Genomic DNA, 23,738 nt, shown 5'->3' with positions numbered 1-23,738 from the left:
AGGGTGCCGTTAGCTGTTCAAACAGCAAGGGAGCAGAGATGCTGGCGCACTTTGCAGGAGCATCCTGTGGTTCTGATTGCAGAACTGCTGAAGGTTATAAAGATAGCAAGTGTGCAAGGTTTGCAAAGCAAGCTGAGCAGCTGACCTGCTCTGGTCATCTCTATCCTGCGTGCTACTGAACCCTGGTATCATGGCCTCACTCAAGCTAAGCCTAGTCTTCTGTGAAAACATACCATGGGTCATTTCTCACCCTGTCCTTGTGGGGAGTTGAAGACGATGTACAGCTAACAGCATGACCTCCAAGGGGTCACACAAAGTTTCTTCCTTGAGTTGGTTGGTGACTGACTCTTGGAGATCCCCTAGACATCTAGGGGAGCCTGGAGTTTATAACTTAAAGAGGTGTAGAACTGGAAGGGAGTTTGAAGGTAAATGACCCAAAACAAACTCCAGGCCTCCCATAGTCCCCATGCAGGGATTTTTCCAGGCCCTACCTGCATCCCTGGTTAAACCTGAGAGTGATCCATCAATCCAGACACAAGAGGACCACTAACGTAGCCAGGATTGGGATTAGCGGGGAGGGATAATTTTAGAAGATAATGTCTGAGTATGTAGGCTAACCTCAGTTTTTTTTGTTGTTTTTTTGTTTTGTTTTGTTTTGTTTTTGTTTTTGACAGGCAGAGTGGACAGTGAGAGAGAGAAAGAGAAAGGTCTTCCTTTTCCGTTGGTTCACCCTCCAATGGCTGCTGCGGCCGGCGCGCTTCAGCCGGTGCACAGCGCTGATCTGAAGCCAGGAGCCAGGTGCTTTTCCTGGTCTCCCATGGGGTGCATGCCCAAGCACTTGAGCCATCCTCCACTGCACCCCCAGGCCACAGGAAGAGGAGCACCCGGGACAGAATCCAGCGCCCCAACCGAGACTAGAACCCGGTGTGCCAGCGTCACAGGCGGAGGATTAGCCTATTGAGCCGCAGCACTGACCTAACCTCAGGTTCCTCATATCTGCACCACGTTTCAGTGCAAAGAACAAGGATTGCCTTCAGAGCTGGGTAGAGCAGTTCTACCTCACCGTTTGGAGCACCATTTTCCTTCTCTATAAAATCCCTGGCAGAATTGTTGAAAGAGTTAAATGAGCTCATAGAAAGGTAGACAGATAGATGGATAGAACCCTCCACAAATGGTAACTTTTCTATTGAGTGGGGCCAGTATGAACAATGTTAGTTTTAAGATTAAGATATTCACGAAAGGAGCCAGCTCTGTGGCCACAGCAGGTTAAAGCCTGAGGTGCCAGCATCCCATATGGGCACTGGTTCATGTCCCAGCTGCTCCACTTCCAATCCAGCTCCCTGCTAATGGCCTGGGAAAGCAGTGGAGGATGACCCAAGTCCTTGGGCCCCTGCACCTGCATGGGAGACCTAGAAGAAGCTCCTGGCTCCTGGCTTCGGATCAGTACAGCTCGGCCATTGCGGCCATCTGGAGAGTGAACCAGTGGTTGAAAGACCTCTCTCTCTCTCTTTCAAATAAATAAATAAATCTTTTTTTAAAGAAAAGATATTCAGGAAAGTAATGGTGCTGAATATCTATTAGGAAAATATGAATACCTGATATGTACTATTAGTTTATAAACTGATAAAATACTAGAGCATAAATTCAGGAATAAAACTGTGACTTTATTATGGACTGGGTGGACTCAGAGCTATGTGGAAACCAATCCCATAATTTACTTTCTCCACCACCTCTCATTCACAGTGAAAATAACAGCATGCCAAACAACAAATATCAAACTTTTATTTAAGAACTGTACAAAAGCAAATGAAAAAAAAATCCACGCAGGCACTGTGATAGTTAATGTATCAACTTGACTGGGCCACAGTGTGCCCAGATATCTGGTCACACATCATTCTGGATGTTTCTGTGGGGTGTTTTGGGTGAGATTAACATTTACATCGGTAGGCTGAGTAAAGCAGGTGGCCCTCCCTCATGTAGGTGGGCTCATCCAATCAGCTGAAGAACTCAGTAGAACAAAAGACTGAGCCGCCTCTAGCTAAGTATGCTTCCTGCCCGCCTGCCTTCAGGCTGGAACAGAAACACTCTGTCTTCCTGGGTCTCCAGTCTACTGGCCTTGAACCCTGAACTATGCCTGGGATGCCCGCTTGCTGCGTCACCCCCAGATCTTGGACTAGCCAGCCTTCATGACAAAACGTCCCAGTTTCTATGGGGAGAACTGTGTGTACCCCCCTGCAATCTGACGGCGTGTATCGCCAGAGCCCAGCTCACAGGTGGGTGGGACGTGACAGCGACCAGACTTCTCTCTGTAATCCACACCCCCAAATCGGGGTTGCTATTTCATCCTCGTACCTGGTCCACCAGCTTCTTATTTGAGACCAAGTCTGTCTGACCTAAAAGATGGGTTGCTGCTGCAATAGGGGAGTCTTCCAGTCACACAGATTTGTGGGTTAAACAGCCCTGGAGTCTAGCTGGGCCGCTCTGAGTCTCGGGAGGGCACTGGGAAGGCCACAGTCTCGTCTCCCCAGTCTGTTCAGGCCACACACAGCTCCCCAGTCGGTGCTCCTGAGGCTGTTCAGGATTATGGCCCTGCATTTAAAGTTCTAGTACCTGGATATCATTGAGAGATACGTTAGCATTGGAAACCATGCACGTTAGCTCCGGACATCACCACACTGTGCTGTCTACAGCATCCAGAAAACAGAGGGTGGCATGCGTCACCCCTCCCCCACCCCAGTCCTGAAGAAAGAGCGTGGGGGACAACGATGCAAAGCAAGGGGACAAAGCTGGCTCTGGGGGCAGGAGGCCTGAACTGCACAAAGCAAGAAAGCCATCCCTGAGGGTGTCACTGAGTAGTCAGGCACCAGAGTGCGGCAGGAGGGTTCTTGTCAGTGCGCCCCTAGTGGGCTCCATCCCCCAGGGACCCACAGTCAGCACCTCGCCCTCAACCCAAACTGCTCCCCTGCTCTCCAGGATGTCCCGTGCAGCGCAGTGGGGACCCTAAGTCCTCAGAGGGAAGGCGGTGCTCAGTGCCGAACCCTGACAGTGGTCCGACCAGGAACCACCAGGATGCCTGGGCTAAGGGGCGTTCCGGAATCAGATGTTACTCCAGGAGACCCAAGGCCAGGGTGCTGGGCTGGCCTGTCACGGCAGCAGGAAATGAGGCAGAGCCCTCCCCTACAAGGAAGGAGCCCTGAAGCCCTGAAGGGCCGGGCCCACGTCGGAGGGCCAGGACTCGATCATGTCCCTGAGTGGGGGCAGCTCTGGGGCGGGAGGGGGTCGCAAGGAGGGGTTCAGCTTCAGGGACACGTCGCCATTCGCGTGGCCTTTTCCTTCTGGCTTGGGGGCGAGGGACTCTTCGGACTGCAGCAGTTCAGGACAGATGATCAGAGGCGCCGTGTTTTTCCCTCCGTCGTGGAGACAAGGCTCAAAGAAAGGGCGGAGCGGGCCGGAGAAGCTGTCGGTGAAGGTGAAGATGTGCGACTTGTCAGTCACGTTGTAGAAGGCGATGACTCCCGCTTCGTAATCCAGGAAGACGCCCACGCAGCGCGGAGGCTGCTTCAAGCGCAGGGCCGTCTGCGGGGACGTGAGTGCCTCGTACTCCTCCCCACGGCTCTGCCGCAGGAGCCAGTGTCCGTTGGCGGGCGAGGCGGTGACCTTGCCCTTCCTGCTCACCGACTCGCTGCACACCCCAAGGATCCACTTGGTCTTGTCTCCCACGTACACCTCCCAGTAGTGACAGCCGGCCGTGAAGTACTCGGCGCCCAGGACGCTGACGACGAAATCAAACCTCTGGGGGTTGTCGGGCAGGGGCTGCTTTCTGTCGCCAAGCCTCACGCACCTCCTGTCCTCGGACAGAACGAGCTTAGGATGTGCCGTATCCGGGTCCAGGGCCACAGCCACTGCAGGGAGCCACAGAGAGAGGTGAGGGTTAGGCCGGCTGGGGCTTATGGGAGCTTTGGGATGGAAAGTAACCTCTTGGTCTGCGGTCACTGCCGTTGACCCATTCTAGTTCGTGCGTCCCTCCCACACGTGGACTGGGACCAAAGAGTACTGTCCTTCAAACAACAGGTCGCCGGGACAGCCCTAAACAAAAGAGGAACAGGTTCTTCGGCTATGAAATGGCCCTAGTCCTCAAGAAATATACTACCTTCGTCTTCGATGTTCCAAAGGAACCTCAAGTAAGATCATACACCCGGCCTTGGTAGCGCCTACAGTCACACAGGATGCTTGAGTCCCAGGCTCTGCCACATGCTAGCCGCGTGACCCTCGGAGCAGCATGCACCTCTAACCTTAGTTTCTGATCTGTAGAGCGCGAATAAGGGCAACCTGGGCTGTGGAGCTGTTGTGCAGACTCAGACAGGGTCTTGACCCCTCAGTGAGTGCGTGAGGCTTATCTGTAACCTAAAAGTATTGCAGCCGGCGCCGTGGCTTAACAGGCTAATCCTCCGCCTTGCGGCACCGGCATACCAGGTTCTAGTCCCGGTTGGGGCGCCGGATTCTATCCCGGTTGCCCCTCTTCCAGGCCAGCTCTCTGCTATGGCCCGGGAGTGCAGTGGAGGATGGCCCAAGTCCTTGGGCCCTGCACCCGCATGGGAGACCAGGAGAAGCACCTGGCTCCTGGCTTCGGATCAGTGAGACGCGCCGGCCGCAGCAGCCATTGGAGGGTGAACCAACAGCAAAAAGGAAGACCTTTCTCTCTGTCTCTCTCTCTCACTATCCACTGTGCCTGTCAAAAAAAAAAAAAAAAAAAAAAAAGTATTGCAGACCATCATCACTTCTAAATGTTAATATAGAAAGACGGATCCCCCCTTAAAAGGGGGGATGATGGCCATCACATGAGTCTCCCTCCTCCCCCAAAGGCAGGAAGGAGTTAAAAATCCACAAAAGGCACAGCTTGGGTTGGTGGGAGGAAGCCAGACTGTGCCTTGAGACAGAGGCTCCTGAGTTGCCAGAACGCCAGCCAGGGTGGCCTGGAGTCCTCTTCTGTGGCCACCTCCTCCGGCCTGTTGAACAGGAGGGGACGGGAGGGTCTGGGAAGCTGACAATAACCCAGTAAAAGTAATAAAAATCAACAGACCCTGTTCATCCAGCAGCAAAACATGCAAACTATTTGGAAATGCATCAAAAGAGAGAAGCGCAAATCCTGTAGGGTGGTCTGTACTTTGGAGGGCGTCTGCCCAGCCCATTCCCGTCTTTGAGAATCTCCGTCACCCTCCAACCCCCCCCCCCCAAGCAAATCCTCTCCAGAGAAAGAAGGGGGTGGCAGCTGTGCAGAAGGAGGCAGAGACCGTGGCTCTTGCCTGACTGTGAGACAGAGCGGGCTTCCCAGACCTGAAAATGCAGAAGAGCCCACAGGAAAAGACTGATGAATGTGACCACATCAGAATAAAGCAAGCATGCATCCAGAAGCAGCATAGGGAAATAAAGTGCAACTGAAAAATAATGTGTGACCATTATGACAAACAGTTCACATATTTTAGAAAGAATCCTCAGGGCCGGCATTGTGGTACAATAACTTAAGCCACTGCCAGCATCCTACTTTGGGTGCCAGTTTTGAGTCCTGGCTGCTCCACTTCCCATCCAGCTCCCTGCTAATGGCCTAGGAAAGCAGTGGAAGATGGCCCAAGTGCTTGGGCCCCTCCACCCACATGGGAGACAAGGAAGAAGCTCCTGGCTGCTGGCTTAGGATAGGCCCAGCGCTGGCTATTGCAGCCATTTGGGAAATGAACTGGTGGATGGAAGATATCTTTTTATCTTGCTATCTCTCTCTTTCTCTCTCTCTCTCTCTGCTTCTGCCTCTACCTCTTTATAACTCTGCCTTTCAAATAAATAAATAAATCTTTTAAAAAGAAAGAAAGAGAAAAAGAATCTTCACAAATCCAAAAGTAGCCCAATTAGGGAAGACACAGACAAGCCACAAAGAAATACAAATGACTGATAAACTTAATAAAAGTCTAAAAAATCCAGGCTGGCACTGTGGCATAGCAGGTAAAGACACTGCCTGCAGTGCCGGCATCCCATATGGGCACTGGTTGGAGACCTGGCTGCTCCACTTCCCATCCAGCTCTCTGCTATGGCCTGGGAAAGCAGTAGAAGATGGCCCGGGTCCTTGGGCCCCTGCACCTACATGGGAGAACCAGAGGAAGCTCCTGGCTCCTGATTGGCACAGCTCCGACCATTGTGGCCATCTGGGGAGTGAACCAGCTGGTGAAAGACCTTTTTTTCTCTCTCTGCCTCTCCTCTCTCTCTCTGTGTAATTCTGACTTTCAAATAAATAAATAAATATAAAACCAGAAATGAAATAAGCAGATCTGTTAAAAGTTGGTAAAATTAGCCGGCGCCGTGGCTTAACAGGCTAATCCTCCGCCTTGCGGCGCCGGCACACCGGGTTCTAGTCCCGGTCGGGGCGCCGGATTCTATCCTGGTTGCCCCTCTTCCAGGCCAGCTCTCTGCTGTGGCCAGGGAGTGCAGTGGAGGATGGCCCAAGTGCTTGGGCCCTGCACCCCATGGGAGACCAGGATAGGCACCTGGCTCCTGCCATCAGAACAGCTTGGTGCGCCGGCCGCAGCGCGCCTACAGCGGTGGCCATTGGAGGGTGAACCAACGGAAAAGGAAGACCTTTCTCTTTATCTCCCTCTACTGTCCACTCTGCCTGTCAAAAAAAAAAAAAAAAAGTTGGTAAAATTACAGTCTGCATTCTCAGGTGGCAGAGCCTTAGAGAGGAGGAGGTCTGCGGCGTGGAGCAACTGGATGCGGGGAACTCACCAAAATGCAGCCGGGCTCTTCTCCAGCCTGGGGGGCAGCAGAAGGCACTGTTAGAGCCATGGAAAACTGGGAACTCCCTCAGGGTGGGGGCCACGCAGGAGGAAAGCACATCTCACCTGAGTTGGCTGCAGCTCTCTTCAGTTCTATGAAAGAAGAAACAAGGAGATTAGCTGTCACCGGAACTACTGGGACAACGGGAGCCAAGCCGGTGAGGAAGTTCAAGGAATGTGGGCAACTTACTCAGCTCATTCCGGAGTTTCTCTGAAGAACAAAGAGAGTTTGACAAGTCAGAACGAGGGCTTACACAGTGCCCTAACACTACTGTCCCATCCCAAGCACATTTGTGGATGCCCTGGAACTTCCCTCTAATTGACGGCAACAGCAATAGCTCCCTGCTAGGGCCAGGGGTCCCCAGAGATCCAGCAGAGCATCAGCAAATCCCCATGTGCGCCAAACCCCGCCTGCAGACTGAATAAATCACACATCTCACACCTACAGGGAACACAGCACAAGCGTACGTAGATGTGTGTGGGTGAGGAACAAAACGCAAGTTCCTTTAAAACTATCACCAAGTCCCGACTGGATTTTTGTTATTGTGCACATTTCATCATGCAAAATAAAACAGATGTTGTGTGACTGCAGGTTTCACGTTAAAAAGAGGTTCTCATGTATGAAATGGTCGAGAAGCACAGGCTGTGGCACGATCCATTTGCTGGGGAATCCATGTGCCTGGGATCCCCCTAAGGAAGTGCCATGCATGGGTGAGAAAAGGGGTTTCCAGACGGCTTCCCCCATGGGAGGTATACACTGCTTGGGAAAGCAGTTCCCACTTAGAGAGTAGAAAAGACACATGCAGGAAAGAGGAGCAGGGGGTCTGGGAGCTGAGAAATCCCCAGGGCTTGGATGCCCCTCCCTTCTGCCCCAGGAAGTGAAACCGTCTGCCAAAGGAAGTCTGTAGCGTGGAGGAGGAGCAGAACTTACTGAGTGCTTTGTGGAGTCTCCCTGAAAACCAGAGAGAGAGAGGAGTGAGTGACCGAACCCTGCCCCTCATCTCATCCCAGGAGCCTGGAAGGCTCATCCCGCCCCCGCTCTGGGATGGAAATGGTGATGACATCTCCATCAGCCCCTTATGCAGTCCCCGTCTCAGAGGTCACATGCGGGACCCTGACGGTGCCACTTTCCCAATGAACAGACACCCTTGGTTTCTCCTTCTTCACTTCCTTTCTGTCTGGTTTCATTTCTGCCATCCATGTGAGTGTTCCCACACGTCTACAGCATGGCACGTGGCACGTGGGCCTCCACCCCAGTGCCCTTCCACAGCCTCCTGTTTAAGGGATCTAAAGTGTAAAAGTCGCTGGAGGCCCAGCACTGACTTGCTGACGTGCCTGTAGTATTCTCTGCGGAAGCTCCCCGGAAGTTACACGTGCTACAAATGTGGAGGTCCCAGAAGGTGTGGGGACTGTGTGTGCTTCGGGCGAGGCCTGTGGCTTCTCCAGAGGGGGTGTGGCTTGCACTTCCCCCAGGCTAGCACTGGCCCTGCCAGACAACCGAAGTCGCACACCGGAGTCCACCCCTGGGCCCTGTGCTAAAGGGCTGGGCACACCAGGCATGAGGCACTGGAGCAATAAGAGGCACCTGCAGCCTGTTGCTACCATGACCACTACTAACAGCTCCATTCACCATGCCGAGTGGACCTGGGAGCCCTCAACAACACACAGTGTGCAGAGCTATTGTTCCTGTCTTACAGAAGGCTGGTCGCACAGCTGTCAGATTTGCCCAAGGCCATCCAGTGGCCAGGAAGCAGGATTCAAACCCTAGCCTGCCAGGCTTCTGAGTCAGAGGCCCTTACCATTGCACTGCGCTGTTCCCTTCGCTCTTGGGCGGAACAGCCAGGGTGTACCCCACACTTCTCCCCAGTAAGGGGAGAAAAGATGCCAGAACCACTGAACGTGGAGCCGTCTGAGCCAGGGCCTTGTCTCCAGAGAGGTCTGACGTTTACCCTCAGGGGCCCACGTCCTCAACTAGTGAAGGCGAAATGGCAATACGGAAAAGCAGCTCCAAGCACTGGGATCAATGTTTTAAAAGGCGGTCTCTTCCGAGACGGAAGGCAATCAGGTAGGGAGGAGAGCAGAGCTCCGAGCAGCACAGTGGCCTCCCCAAGGCCAAGGTGGCAGACCAGGGATCTGCATCAGGGGCCACTGACTCCGAAGCCTGTGACCCTTCCACTGTGTCACAGCACCTCCCCCAAGGCAGGGGGCCTGGGGGTCCCGGGGACTCCCAGAGGTCCCATGTGAGCACACAATACACTTTCCACTAACTGCAGGCTTCTATTTAAGCAACTGGTGTTGAGGCTGAGGAAGGGGCCTGTGAATTTTGGCCATGGGCATCCCCCACCCACCACCACCAACTCTGTTGCCCCTTGACATCAGAAATGAAAGTCCAGTAATATTAACTGGGGTATGCACACATATATATGAGGGGTCTTCAGAAAGTCCATGGAAAATGTATATCATGAAAAATCTATGCATAGATGTCAATAATTTCTGCACCAAAATAAGCCTACTTTAAAAAAAAAAAAAGTATTGGAGGGGCAGTGCTGTGACATAGCAGGTAAATCCACTGCCTGCCACACCGGCATCCCATATGGGAGCTGGTTCGAGTCCCAGCTTCTCCTTTTCTGATCCAGCTCCCTGCTAATGTGCCTGGGAAAGCAGAAAATGGCCCAAGTCCTTGGGCCCCTGCACCCACGTGGGAGACCCAGAAGAAGCTCCCGGTTCCCGGCTCCCGGTTCCCAGCTCCTGGCTTTGGACAGACCCAGTTCCGGGCTTTGCAATCATTTGAAGAGTGAATCAGCAATGGAAATCTGTCTGTCTGTCTATCCTCACTCTCAGTAACTCTGCCTTTCAAATAAATAATCTTTAAAAAATTAAAATGTATTTATTTACTTATTTGAGAGACAGGCAGACAGTTCACTGGTTCACTACTCAAATACCTACACTGGCCTCTGGCTGGGGCCAGAGCTGGGAGCTGGGAACTCAGTCTGTGTCTCCCACATGGGTGTAAGAAATCCAATTACTTGATCCAGCACCACCGCCTCTCAGGGTTTGCACCAATAGGACACTGGAATCAGGAGCCATGGCCGGGATTTGAACCCAGGCACTCTGATGTGAGACCTGGGCATTCCACCCAGAGTCTTAAAATCCTGGTCAAACTCCCTCTTTTTTTTTTTGTTGTTGTTGTTGACAGTCAGAGTTAGACAGTGAGAGAGAGAGAGAGAGAGGGAGAGAGAGAGAGAGAGAAAGGTCTTCCTTTTTTCATTGGTTCTCCCCTCAACTGGCCGCTATGGCCGGCACGTTGCGACCGGTGCGCTGCACCAATCCGAAGCCAGGAGTCAGGTGCTTCCTCCTGGTCTCCCATGTGGGTGCAAGGCCCAAGGACCTGGGCCATCCTCCACTGCACTCCCGGGGCACAGCAGAGAGCTGGACTGGAAGAGGAGCAACTGGGACAGAACCCGGCGCCCTAACCGGGACTAGAACCCAGGGTGCCAGCGCCTCAGGCGGAGGATTGGCCTAGTGAGCTGTGGTGCCGGCCCCAAACTCCCTCTTCTAAACTTATTTTTCAATTCCCCTTTCCACAGACATTCTGAAGTACCCTAAAATGCAATGCACTGTGATTAGACTGTCAGAGAACGTGTTATTTGTTCCCTACCCCTTACTCTTGTAATTACCTTTTTCTTTAGCATGGTCTGAGAGAAGGTTTTCTAGAGAAGGGAAGGAAAAGAAAGTGAGATTCCACACCATTACCAGCAGGGTCTCTGGGTCTCTGTTTCCCATTGAGTTCACCTGCCCCTAAGCCCGCCCACCTCCGCCCGTCCTCACCTCCACTCCCCCTCGCTCGGCTGGATGACAGCAAGGGGGCCCCAACCCCTCCCCGCATCCTGTCCCACACCCTCAGCACTGCAGCCGGGGAGCTTTCCTAAGCACAACCCTAAAGGAATACCTCCATTCATCCACTGCTCTGTCACGGCTCTCGGGCTTCAGTTAAAGACTAAAGTGCTCAACAGGCTCCCCAAGGCCTCACACCGCCCCCTCCGCTCTGCACCCTTCCAGCTCCCCACACGAGGGCTGCTGTCCACCGCCATGTGCCTCGCAAGCTATGCTTTCTGTTCTGCGTGATGGCTTCTCCACTCCTTCTTCCCTCCCGACTTGCAGTCCTTCGAGCCCAACAGCGCTCCTCCAATCAGACCCGGTAGGTTCCTCCTAGTTGCAGCTGTCCCGGAACTGGAGGCTTTCTCTCGTCGCACTTGATGCATTGATCACATAATTACTGCATTCCTGCAATTTCCCCAACTGGACCGAAAGTTCCAGGAGAGCAAGACTGTGTCTGCTTTTACCCCTAGAACTAGGACCACCCCTACAGGGTGGTCTAGGGCAAGTGCTAGCTGCTTCTCAGTTCCTGTTGAATGAATAAAAGCCTCCCCTGTGTTCACCGTATAAAACTCCATAGCACAAGATGAAGCAATGGGCTCACAGACCAAGCTATTCCAAGCAAGAGTCAGTAAAAACTGGGAGCAACAGACTCCAACCTGACCACCTCCACCAAGCACCAAGGGCAGTGGGTGGGGGAACTCTCGGGGCCACCGTCTGGACTAGTGGTGCTGGAGGTACAGAAATGAACCGAACTGAGCCCCATCTCCCCCCCGCCCTCCCCCAGCCCAGGACACTTACCCACCTCCATCACCTGTTCATAGAGAAGTTTCTCTAGAGGGGAGAGAGAAAGGTCAGCTCAGATTTAGGAAGGGCCTGATGGGATTGACAGCTCGTCACAGCCAGTGTGTGACTTGTGAAAGGATTAGGTCTTCCAAGCTGTAGACGACAGAGCAGCGCTGCCTTGGGCGACTGTCTTTTGCAACCCTGAGAGCCTGTGTGCCGCATGACTGTTTTTATGAGGGTTTTACCCAGGGGATATAATTGGGCTTCCCAACTACAAGGCTGTAATTAATTTCTTAGTTAATGAGATGGCTGCCGCAGCCAGTTCTCTGCTGTCTCAGAAGATGAGAATTCACATCTCTGCCCAGAGGCCTTGTTGAGGTTTGGTGAATTCCCTGTGCAATGCGAGGCCCCAGGGCACGGCTCTCCCAGTTTTCTCCCAGCCAGCTCCAGAGATCTCCAACCTACAGACAGGCATCGGCTCCATGTTCACTCGCTGCTGGCCTCCTCCCAAGCAGTCAGCATCCCACTCCCTGCCAGCTGGGACTCCCTCGGCCCTCAGTTACCTTTCGATCGTCGTTGCTTCCAGATGAGATACACGCCTGCTGTGATGAGGAGCCCCAGGACGGGCAGGATGGCGGCGAGAGCCACCTCCGAGGCGGACAGCCTTCCTGGAGATGGGGCTGCAAGAGAGATGGCCAGGGACCCCGCCCCCGGCCCCTCACCTCAGCTCGCAGGTGGCTCAGGCACCTCCCACCACTCCCCATCGCTGCTAGGGAGAGCCCTCCAGTTGACACCACACAGGCTCTACTCTTCTCAAAGCCAGGAGGACAGCAAAGCTAGCTGGGACCACTAAGGAGTGGCTCAGGTGGTCCTGCCTGCAGACCAAGGTGAGACTTGGCTCCGCACCCCGACTGCATCAGAGCCGGGGGAGCCGGAGGCTCCAGGGAAGCAAGGGCGCCCTCAGCGATCTCCTGGTGTTGGCTGCACGCTTCTCTGGGCACTCACGCACCCCCAACCCTTCTAGTCCCCGGAGCAGCAGTCGGCTATCTGCCCGAGAGCCACCAGAGCCCTGGGCAGCAGGCCTGAAGCCTGGGCAGGAGAGAAAGGAGGGAAGAAAGAATTAGAGAAAGCCTGCCGTACGGGCTCTGGTTCGAGCCCCTGCTGCCCTACTCCCAATCCAGCTCCCTGCTAATGTGCCTGGGGAAAGCAGCAGAAGAGGCCCAAGTGCTTGGGCCCCTGCACCCACATGGGAGGCCCGGAAGAGACTCCTGACTCCTGGCTTCAGCCTGGCTCAGTCCTGGCTGTTGTGGCCATTTGTGGAGTGAACCAGCATTTGGAAGACTTCTCTCTCTATGTCTCTCCCTCCCCCTCTTTCTGTAACTTTGCCTTTTAAATACATAAATACAATGACAGGAAAAGCACAAACTGGGCTGTAGCACACGGAGAAGAGCACAGGTGGGTATGTGTCCTTGCCCAACGACCGTCCTGAGCACCCAGGGCCTTGGGCCCTGCACAGCTGCCTCTGATGAAGAGGGGCAGCTGCTCCTAGGACTTGGATGTCTGCCTCTCCCCTCCACCATGCTCCTGCCTGCAGGATAAGACAGTCTCAAGCTTTGCCCAAACACATGCCAAGATCCACCCAAAGCAGGCAAGTAGCTGAGCCCCTGCAAGCCTGGTTTGCCTCGTCTGTAAGAGGAGCAGGAGTTCCTATCTCCTGAGGTTTCCCGGCCATTCGAAGAGATCATCAAGGAAAGCACTTAGGGCAGTGGCAGGAGTAAGGGAAGAAGGGAGGGGCACAGAGAGGGGGAAAGAGACCCCTCCCCCCTCCCCCCTCCAGCCCCAAGCCCAGGCTCTCTCTTGGCTCCACAACCATCCTTTTCTGCCAAATGACTCCCTGTTGCTAGGGCCGCTAAAAGGCTCAGTAATCCTGCTTCCAGAAATCCATTCTAATAATGAGAAAGCACTTCCCCAGCGTGGGCAAAGATGTTCACTGACGTGTTGGTTACAATATGGGGGAGAATTGAAAGACATTCAGATGCCCAGAAATGGGCTTGGGTTCATGTATTCTACAGCCATGTAAGGAAGTGGGACGCAGACCCTAAAATCATGCCACAAGCAAATTAATTAAGGATGTGGGCAAAATGCTTGTGCTGTCACCCATCGAGGAAAAGACCCCGGGCATGGGCACAAGATTATGTTCACGTAAACACAGCCACACTGGGAGATGCACATGTGCACAATATCTTGGAAGACACCACACTGTTAGCAGCCATTCTCCCCAGTTCATGACATCACACGTCACCATCTGGCTTCTTTAAAACACTCTGCATTCTTTCACATTTTCTACCATACATGTGCTTTATTCTCAGAACTTAAAAAAAATCTGAAAATATTTTAAAAATCTTTTTATCTATTTGAAAGGCAGAGTTACAGACAGAGAGAGGGGGAGACAGAGAGAAAAGGTCTTCCATCCACTGGTTCATTCCCCAAATGGCCGCAATGACTGGAGCTTGGCCAATCCAAAACCAGGAGCTAGGAGCTTTTTCTGGGTCTCCCACGAGGGTGCAGGACCCAAGCACTGCCTTCCCAGGCCATAGCAGAGAGCTGGATCAGGAGAGGAGCAACTGGGACTCGAACTGGCGCCCATATGGGATGCTGACAGCTTAGCCTACTACATCACAGCAATGGCCCCAAACTTGAAAAATCCTTATCAGGTTTCCCCTAGGGTCTGAGTCTCCTCGGGGCCCTCCGACTGCCCCCAGCCTGTTTTCCGCAGCCCAGCTTGTACCTGCTATGACCATGACAGTGGTCCTCTCCTGGCCAAGGGCCACGTTGCGCACGGTGCAGGACACATTCCCCAGAGTGCTGTCCCTGATCCTGCTGGCCACTGCTGTGCGGAAGAGCCCTGCCTCGTCCGGAGAGTGGACCTCCAACAGGGAGAGAAGCTTTCTGCCCTCCGGGTCTCTCCACTCAGCCCAAGGCTTCGGGAACCATCCCACCGATCTGCACACCAGCTGGATCCACCCAGCGTCATAGCCGGTCACATGGATGTAAGGATCAGAGCCTAGGACTGAAGAGGAGATGCTTCCTGGCTGACGAGCCCAGATCCAGGCTGGCAGGCTCTTAGCGAGAACACGGTCCCTGCCAGAACCTCTCCCCCCACCCCCAGCACCCCCTCTGATGAACAAGGGCAGCTGGTTCTAAGACTGGGGTGTCTGCCTCCCCCCACCCTACCACCTCCCATAACACAGTCTCCAACTTTCTCCTAATACATTTCAAAATCCACTCAGGGCTGTAACTGACATCCCACGATTCAGATTCTTTTGGGTACTTCAGCCGCCTTCTGAAAACGACTCTCCACCTCAAGGGACAAGGTTTGGAAAGCGTCTGTCTACCAACCACAGCCTGTTTTATAGTAGTAGGTCCACCTCCTCTTTTTAATTTCTAAGTTCTGACCAAAAAAATCCTCACCCTGTGATCATGGAACCTGAATAGGTTACTAACACAGACATGAGTTTGGTTTGGTGTGGGCTTTGGTGGACTGGTTTGTTTGTTTGTTTGTTTGCTTGTTTTTAATATTGTAGCTCCTCTGAAACACGTTCTCTCTACCTTGCTGGACCTTTCACAGTTGGGGATCGAGGCCCCGGGGCCAGCTCTTTAGGTAACCAGGACTGGCATTGTACAAAGTCCGGTTTCCTTCCTCCCAGCAATGAAGGCCTGGGCAAGGTCAAGGCTGTGCCCCCGGATGCCAAGCTAAGGCGCGACGAGGAAGGTCCCGAGCGAGCTCATCGAGGCCGCGACCGGCGGCGGGCGCCCACCCCCATCCTCACCTGCAACCTGCAGGCTCACGGAGTCCTCCCGGCTCAGGTTCCCTATCCGGATGCGGCAGCGGTAGGGCCCGCGGTCCTCCAGGCGCACGTCGCGGATCTGCAGAGTGACGGTTCCCTCTCGGGCGTCTCTCACCAGCGCCGTCCTGCCCCGGTACTCGGGCAGCAGCTCGTCCTCCCGGTCCTGCCCATCCCGGAACACGTGCACGGCCCCGGCGCGCCCCGGCCCGGCGGCCCGCAGCCAGCGCACCTCGTCGAATGCCACCTGGGGCCACAGCGGCAGCGGGCAGAGCAGCTCAGCCGTGCCCCCGAGCGGGGCCAGGTGGTACTTGTCGGCATCTCCTGTGCGGGCGCCGACAGAGATAGTGAGAGAGAAACGGGGGGGGGGGGGGGGGGGGGCCTGGGAGCGAGGGGTGGGAGCAGCCTGGGGAGGGCGCGGGGAGCCTTGGCAGAGCGCCTGAAAGGACTGGGGGAAGAACAGAACCCAGGAAGAAGGAAGGTCTCCAGCCAAGCCTCCTTCTTTCGGGGTCACCATTGTCAAGGGTCCCAAGCAGAGAACAGGTTCAAGGACTCCTACCTGACAGGTGCGTCGGCAGCTGGAGAAAGACGAGAGTGATGAGGCCGCCAGCCAGCCAGGAGTCACAGGAAGCTGCCATCTCCCAGGGAGCAGGGACAGACACTGGGGACACCAGGATGGTGAACCAGGTTATGAACTGGATGGAAACACACAGTCCTGGCTTCCAGGCCAGGCTCCCCTCCCTCCCTCTTTCTCACACTATGGCTGAGCCCTGCTGAGACTCCTTTCTTTCTTTCTTTCTTTATTTTTTTTTTTTTTTGACAGGCAGAGTGGATAGTGAGAGAGAGAGACAGAGAGGAAGGTCTTCCTTTTTGCCGTTGGTTCACCCTCCAATGGCCGCTACGGACGGCGTATCTCGCTGATCCGAAGCCAGGAGCCAGGTGCTTCTCCTGGTCTCCCTTGCGGGTGCAGGGCCCAAGCACTTGGGCCATCCTCCACTGCCTTCCCGGGCCATAGCAGAGAGCTGGCCTGGAAGAGGGGCAACCGGGATAGAGTCCGGCGCCCCAACCGGGACTAGAACCCGGTGTGCCGGCGCCGCAAGGTGGAGGATTAGCCTGTTAAGCCACGGCGCCGGCCCCGTTTCTTTATCTTTTTAAGAAATTTATATATATATATATATATATAGTATATATAAACATTATATGTTTTTATTTATTTGAAAGAGTTACAAAGAGAGAAGAAAAAGAAAGATTTTCCATCTGCTTGTTCATTCCCCAAATGGCCACAATGGCTGGGGCTGGGCCAGGCTGAAGCCAAGAGCCAGGAGCTTCAACTGGGTTTCCCACGAGGATGCAGGGGCCCAGGGACTTGTTGCTTTCCCAGACCATTAGCTGGGAGCTCTATTGGAAGTGGAGCAGCCGGGACTTGAGCTGGTGCCCATATTGGATGCCGGCATTTCAGGCAGCAGCTTAACACCCTGCACCACAGTGTGCGCCCCAACAAATAATTTTAATGCATACATGGGTTCACACCCTTTTAGTTAGCATGTAAAAATTGCACATATGTATGTGGTACAGTGTGATATTTCAAGACATTTATACAACATTCAAAGGTCAAATTATGGCAATTAAGTCATGTCCGTCTAATAGTGCCTCCTTGCAGGATTGGCGCGAGGGTGGGAAGCAGGTGGGCGTCCTGGATAAGTCTACAAATGCTGTGAGTGAGGATGATGATGGAAAAGTGGTAGAACCACCACGTGTGATTTAGAAAGCAAAAGGACAAATCTAGACGAGCAAGAACTTCCAGAACCAATCAACAAACACCAGAGTTCTGGCATCTGTGTGCACTTAGTGTCCAAGGCTTCCAGCCAGACTCCACTCACATGCAGCCTGGAGCTCTTCCCGTGACAGATAACAAACCCGGGTAGTGAGAACCTCTCCGTGTGATCATGAAGGCATTCATCTTGCAAACTCAAGACCTGCACTTAGGAAGACCTGGGTTTGGAGATGGCATGGTGGCATCGCAGGTCAAGCCACTGCCTGCAACACTGGCATCCTCTTTGGGCACCAGTTTGAGTCCCAGTTGCTTCACTTCCAATCCAGCTCCCTGCTAATGCACCTGGAGAAAGTAGCAGAAGGGGACCCAAGTGTTTGGGCACCTGCCACCCATATAGGAGACCTGGATGTAGTTCTTACCTCCCGGCTTCAGCCTGGCCCGGCCCTGGCTGTTGAGTCATTTAGGAAGTGAACTAGCAGATGGAAGATTTTCTCTCTCTCTCTCTCTCTCTCTCAACTCTGCCTTTCAAATAATCTTTTAAAAAAAGAAAGAAAGAAAAAGACAGACCTGGGTTCAAGCCTTAGCTCTGCTCACGTACTAGCTCTGTGTCCCTAAGAAAGTTGTATAACATCGCTGGGCATCAGGCTGTTCAATAGAAAGGGGGTCCCTACTTCACAGGTGAACGAGAGGACTTAAGGAGACCATGCACATAAAGCGCTGGCAGAGCAAGTGCGTGATAGATGTGTGGTGTTCACTGTTCCTGCACTGAAAGAGGACAGCGGCCCTGGGCAGGTGTGCACCTGTGTGCACCACAAGCATCTCCTACCATACACCTCTTTCCCACCTACTTGCTGGGGAAATCCCCATAGCAGGAAACAGAACCCCTCGTGCCACAGCGAGCATGAAGTTTACCACACAAACGCTCTGGGGAGGGATAATTCAGCTCTCAAATCCTCCCCGCCATTTCCCGTCCAGTCCACAGAGGAGGATCTGCAGAAGGCTGCAGGCCTGGCCTCAGAAGGTCACGGAATAGGTCAAAGCTGGGACTTGGAGGGAGAGTGGGGAAGTAAACATGATGAAAGGTGCTGAGGGGCCGGCGCTGTGGCGTAGCAGGTAAACCGCCGCCTGCAGTGCCAGCATCCCATATGGGCGCCGGTTTGAGTCCCGGCTGCTCCACTTCTGATCCAGCTCTCCGCTATGGCCTGGGAAAGCAGTAGAAGATGGCCCAAGTCCTTGGGCCCCTGCACCCGCATGGGAGACCTGGAGGAAGCTCCTGGCTCCTGGCGGCCATCTGGGGAGTGAACCAGCGGATGGGAGACCTCGCTCTCTCTGCCTCTCCTCTCTCTGTGTAACTCTTTCAAGTAAATAAATAAATCTTAAAAAAAAAAAAAAAGTGTTCAGCACGTTCGTGTTTGGAACATCCACTTCTGTTTTTCTCGTGGAGGGAAGGCTCGGTGATTTCAGCTTCTGGTTTTTTGTTTTTTTTTTTTTTTTTTTTTTTAATTTATTTTACTTTATTTTTTGACAGGCAGAGTGGACAGTGAGAGAGAGAGACAGAGAGAAAGGTCTTCCTTTTTGCCGTTGGTTCACCCTCCAATGGCCACCGTGGCTGTGGCCGGCGCACCGCGCTGATCCGATGGCAGGAGCCAGGTGCTGGTGCAAGCAACTCACCCCGTCATCCTGAGATGACACCGTGTTGCAAATGACACCATGAACACTGGGCCATGGTGACGTTACGGTTACATTTGGACACAATTTTGCCACCTGTAGCCCAGCACGTTCCTACAAGCTACTCTGGACTGAAAAAGACTTTAAGTCAACAGAGGCGCTCTCCATTTTATCAAGGGTGTTCAAGGTAGGAGTAGGCATGGGCCCTGGATCTCCTAAAGTTGCCTGCAACCCCCCAAACCCTTCAACAGACTGCTGATTTTGAAACATGCCCTGGGGACACATGCTCCGAGTGGCCCAGAGCTCCAAAGTGAAACAGGGCTACCAGAAAGCAAGCCAGAGGAGGCCTCCATTCAGACAGCGTCTGCAGTGTGGAGTCAGCCTGGGTCAAGCCCTGGCTCTGCTCATGGCCTTCGGTCAGTTTACTTCTCCAGACCTCCTCCGTGCACACATGAAATGAAGTTGGTATTACCCACCCCCCAGAAAGGGCTATAAGGAGGAGCAAGGAAATACATGTAAGATGTTTCTCCCCACACACCTGATAGGAAAGCAAACCAACGGGTGGGTGTTTGGCTCAGCAGTTAAGCCGTAGCCTGGGACACCTGTGTTCCACATCCGCGTGCCTGTGTTCCACACCCGGCTCCTGACTCCAGCTTCCTGCTAATGCAGACCCTGGGGGCAGTGGTGGTGGCTCAAGTGCTCGGGTCCCTGCCACCCACCTAGGAGAGCCAGATGGAGTTCTGGGTTCCTGGCCCTGATGGGCTATTGCAGGCATTTGAGAAGGAATAAAAAATCTTTAATGAAGAAGGAGGAGGAGGAGGAGGAAGAAGGGGGGGGAGGAGAGGGAGAGGGGTAGGCAGAGGAAGAAGAAGGAGAAGAAAAGAAGGAGAAGGAGAAGAAGGAGGAGAAGGAGGAGGAGGATGAAGAAGAGGGAGGAGGGGGAGGAGAGAGGGAGGGGTAGGCAGAGGAAGAAGAAAGAGAAGAAAAGAAGGAGAGGAGGAGAAGAACCTCAAAGTCCACTCCAAGGGGGATCATTATTCATGGATGCATTCGTACAATGGGACAAATGCAGCATTTCACAACCACGTGGCATAGCAATCCTTCATAGCACTGGGGAATTTTGGCTGCATTCCAAATACTGTGCTTTTTTAATATATTTTTTTTTTGACAGGCAGAGTGGATAGTGAGAGAGAGAGACAGAGAGAAAGGTCTTCCTTTTTGCCGTTGGTTCACCCTCCAATGGCCGCTGCGGCCAGCGCATCTCGCTGATCCAAAGCCAGGAGCCAGGTGCTTCTCCTGGTCTCCCATGTGGGTGCAGGGCCCAAGGACTTGGGCCATCCTCCACTGCCTTCCCGGGCCATAGCAGAGAGCTGGCCTGGAAGATAGAATCTGGCGCCCCGACCGGGACCAGAACCCGGTGTGCTGGCGCCGCAAGGTGGAGGATTAGCCTGTTAAGCCACGGCGCCGGCCCCAAATACTGTGCTTTTTAAAACCACGTATCAGTATGAGCTAATAGGAGGAAGAATACTTAGTGAAGGGTAAGAATGCAGATGCCAACAATGGCTACTTCGGGGCGGGGGCGGGGGTACATGACCTTTGCGACTTTCCTTGCACGTTCTCCTTTATTTATTTGTTTTTCCAAATTTTCTACCTCACACATGTATCACTGCGGTTATCGGAAACAAATATATTAAAAGAAGGAGAGGAGGGATGGCCAGGAAGAGGAGCGGAAGGGGAAGAAGACACACATGGCCCAGCAGGCAAAGGGGCAGGGCTGGAGCACCCCCCCTCCCCCACCGAGCTGTTGAACATGAGCCACGGCCACAGCTGCTCAGCAGCTGCGCCCCCGCCCCCCTCCCACGCCCTGGATCCGAGTGGAAAATTCAGAAGTGCTACCAGCTCCTCCATTGCATATTTTCTCGCATGGATTTGAGACGCATCTGGTCACCCTGCTGACCTCCAGGGATTCTTCTCCAGACCTGGATGGCCAGGATGGTTCCTTCTCCCATCATGCCCTCATCGTTATGCTAATGTACGGCTGAACTAACTCCACATCATAAACACATTTCTAAAACTTCACAGCGCCCCACAGGAAAGCTCCCATATGCTGCATCTACAGGGACACTTATGTATGTCGTCTTCAGTACCAACGGCCACCCCTAAGGCAGCTGTCATTGTCCCCTTTGCACAGGGATCAGGGAAGGCAATCACACCCACACGCCAGGGTACCTTGCAAGCAGATGGCCAGGCCCTCTCGGGGAGCAGATGGAGTGTAAGCACGGATAAGAAGAGCAGTGAGGACTGCGGGAGCAGCTCCACGCCACGAGTTACAAAATGCACAAATGACTTCCTCACTCGGTAGAGTGATGGTCACAGAATTCCTTGATGAAGAAATTTCCCCTAATACATGCAAAATATGATCTCACTTCCCATATTTCAATGTACACGCCACCATTGGGGCCTTTTTCTACCTATTTATTGTAATGATGACTGGAAATGACCTTAAAAAGAAGAAAAATTTTTAAGTCACCTTTAATTCCTCCACTCAGCAATAATATTTCTTTGAATCTTTTTTCTACACACACAAACACACACATATAATTTTTAAAAATTAAGAACATACTATATATACTGATATCTAAACACTTTCACCAGAAACTTTAAAAACATTTTATGTATTTACTTAATTTATTTGAAAGGCAGAGAGAGAGAGAGATCTCCAACCTATTGACTCACTCCCCAGGGTCCAGAACAGCCAGGGCTGGCCCAGGCTAAAGCCAGGAATCCAGAACCTAACCTAGGTCTCCCACACGGGTGGCAGGGAACCAAGTACTTGAGGCATCAGCCACTTTCCCCCAGGGTGCACATTAGCACACCAGCCGGGCGCTGGAATCTGCAGCAGAGCCAGGCACTCTGCTGTGGGATGCAGGTGTCTCCACCCCATGCCAAACGCTCCCCACCACCGGGCTCTGCACCGTTTGTGCTTTCCAGTGCCACCAAATACTTTCCGATGACATCAGTGTTTCTTCACAGAAAAGCAAGAATTTAAAATCGCCCCATATTGCAGGCTGTTGAGGTTGCTTTGCAATGCATTGCTGTAGTGAACACTGCCACAAGCAGTAGTGGATTGAAGGCTGGGATGAGAAGGCTTCACCCTCGCCTTGGCTTGGTTCCTAACTCGCAATACTGCTAGCTAGGCAAGCCACTTACACTCAGGCCTTCAGTCTCCCATCTTTGAAATGGGACGACATTGAATTTGCACCACCAAATGTCCTCCAGAAAGGTCATATCAACTTGCCATAGTACATGAAAGGGGCTTGTTTTCCCACAACCTTGTCATCCCTACATTATATCACTTTAAAAATCTTTGTCAGGGGCCGGCGCTGTGGTGTAGTGGGTAAAGCTGCCGCCTGCAGTGCCAGTATCCCATATGGGTGCTGGTTCGAGTCCCGGCTGCTCCACTTCCGATCCAGCTCTCTGCTATGGCCTGGGAAAGCAGTGAAAGATAGTCCAAGTCCTTGGGCCCCTGCACCCATGTGGAAGACAGCCCTGGCCCCAGTAGATCTTTTTTAAATATGGTATCTTTTAAAAAGAATTATGTCATTACATCTTAATTTGCATGTCTTTGGTCATTGGCTATTTGGACTTTTGCCGATTATCTATCTTCCTTGTTCATTTTTCTGTTGGGGCATTGGTCTCTAAGTAGCTTGCAAAAGTCTTCATAGAGTAATATTTTTTTCTCACTATGCATATTGAAAATTTTTCAAGGGCAGTTGTTTATATTTTAAGTTTGAAATTCTTTAACTTTTAAAACTTCTAAATCAGAAAAGATTGCAACTGACCTTCCCAAAAGCAGTTGAAGGAGTTCCTGCCAATCTCCAGGTGATCGGTGAGAAAGCACCCTCGCTGTCACACTAGCAATGACAGCCGTTATCATTAAGCAGTGATCTTCACCAAACCCACCCTTGCCATGGGTTCCCTCTGTGTTCCTTAAGTGACAGCTAAGCCTCGCCCCATTTCATCCTTTAAAATGTCCATTGAGGGGCCGGCACTGTGGTGCAGAGGGTTAACTCCCTGGCCTGAAGCACCGGCATCCCATATAGGTGCCAGTTCGAGACCCGGCTGCTCCACTTTCCATCCAGCTCTCTGCTATGGCCTGGGAAAGCAGCAGAGGATGGCCCAAGTCCTTGGGCCCCTGTGCCCACTTTGGAGACCCGGAAGAGGCTCCTGGCTTCCAGCTTAAGATCCGCACAGGTCGGGCCATTGTGGCCAATTAGAGAGTGAACCATCAGATGGAATACCTCTCTCTCTCTCTCTCTCTCTCTCTCTCTCTGCCTCTCCTCTCTCTGTGTAACTCTGACTTTCAAATAAATAAATAAATAAATCTTTAAAATAAAATGTCCATCGATTATCTTTACCAAACTGAAGGACCTGGAGGAAGTTAAGGAACCGGAGGGAGTGAGGAGAGGCAAGTGGCGTGACAACTCACCACCTTTGGAGTCAGAGACCCTGGTCCCTCGCTGGCGAGCGGGAGTCTTCAAGCTGGGAAGGCAGCCTCCCCGCCATGCAGGGAGCCCAGGAGGCAGGCAGATGTGGCAGAGAGGGCTCCGAAGCTGAGCCCCGAGAAAGCTCCTATTTTATTCTGAAGCCCAAGGCCAGGGTTTCCTCTGCCCCACAGACTCTCTTCTAGCTGTCCCTGTACCACCCAACCACGCCCTGCCTGTGTGCCCCGATAAAGGAATGCAGCCAAGAGGAGGCCCCCTAAAAAGCGAGGGAACCGTGGATGCCACTGGCTACAAGGGACCCCTGACCCCTTGGCCAGCAATGCTAGCTGCAAACAGGGATCCCCTTAGGTGTATTTTTGACCCTATTGCTCCCTCCTACTTTTCAAATCAGAGTAATTAGGAAGATTGGCCTCAGAGACACCCGCCAATTAGCCACGTTCTTTAACTGAAGGTACCCTTATCTCCA

General features: G+C 53.0%; 1 protein-coding gene across 1 annotated transcript; it reads right to left on the bottom strand.

Annotated features, from left to right (window-relative positions):
- Nucleotides 1-3,177: 3,177 nt before the first annotated feature.
- On the bottom strand, nt 3,178-15,963 carry ERMAP (erythroblast membrane associated protein (Scianna blood group)). Its single transcript, XM_062190065.1, has 11 exons — nt 15,885-15,963; nt 15,311-15,649; nt 14,269-14,544; nt 12,044-12,160; nt 11,496-11,528; nt 10,496-10,528; nt 7,750-7,770; nt 7,009-7,029; nt 6,885-6,911; nt 6,769-6,795; nt 3,178-3,902 (listed from the first exon to the last, which is right to left on the bottom strand). The coding sequence occupies exons 1-11, from the start codon at nt 15,961-15,963 to the stop codon at nt 3,178-3,180; spliced, it is 1,698 nt and encodes a 565-aa protein (XP_062046049.1).
- Nucleotides 15,964-23,738: the final 7,775 nt, after the last annotated feature.

The sequence above is a fragment of the Lepus europaeus genome, chromosome 5 (assembly GCF_033115175.1).
Source record: "Lepus europaeus isolate LE1 chromosome 5, mLepTim1.pri, whole genome shotgun sequence".
NCBI classification, from domain to species: domain Eukaryota; kingdom Metazoa; phylum Chordata; class Mammalia; order Lagomorpha; family Leporidae; genus Lepus; species Lepus europaeus.
This window is presented reverse-complemented; position numbering and strand designations above follow the sequence as displayed.

Excerpts from the sequence above, each read along its gene's own strand:
- ERMAP (XM_062190065.1), bottom strand. The coding sequence starts at position 15,963 with ATGGCAGCTTCCTGTGACTCCTGGCTGGCTGGCGGCCTCATCACTCTC. Across the intron at positions 14,545-15,310 it reads CGTGAGCCTGCAGGTTGCAG|GCTCTGATCCTTACATCCAT; the intron begins GTGAGGATGGGG and ends CTTCAGTCCTAG. Across the intron at positions 6,796-6,884 it reads GAGAGCTGCAGCCAACTCAG|GCTGGAGAAGAGCCCGGCTG; the intron begins GTGAGATGTGCT and ends GCTGCCCCCCAG.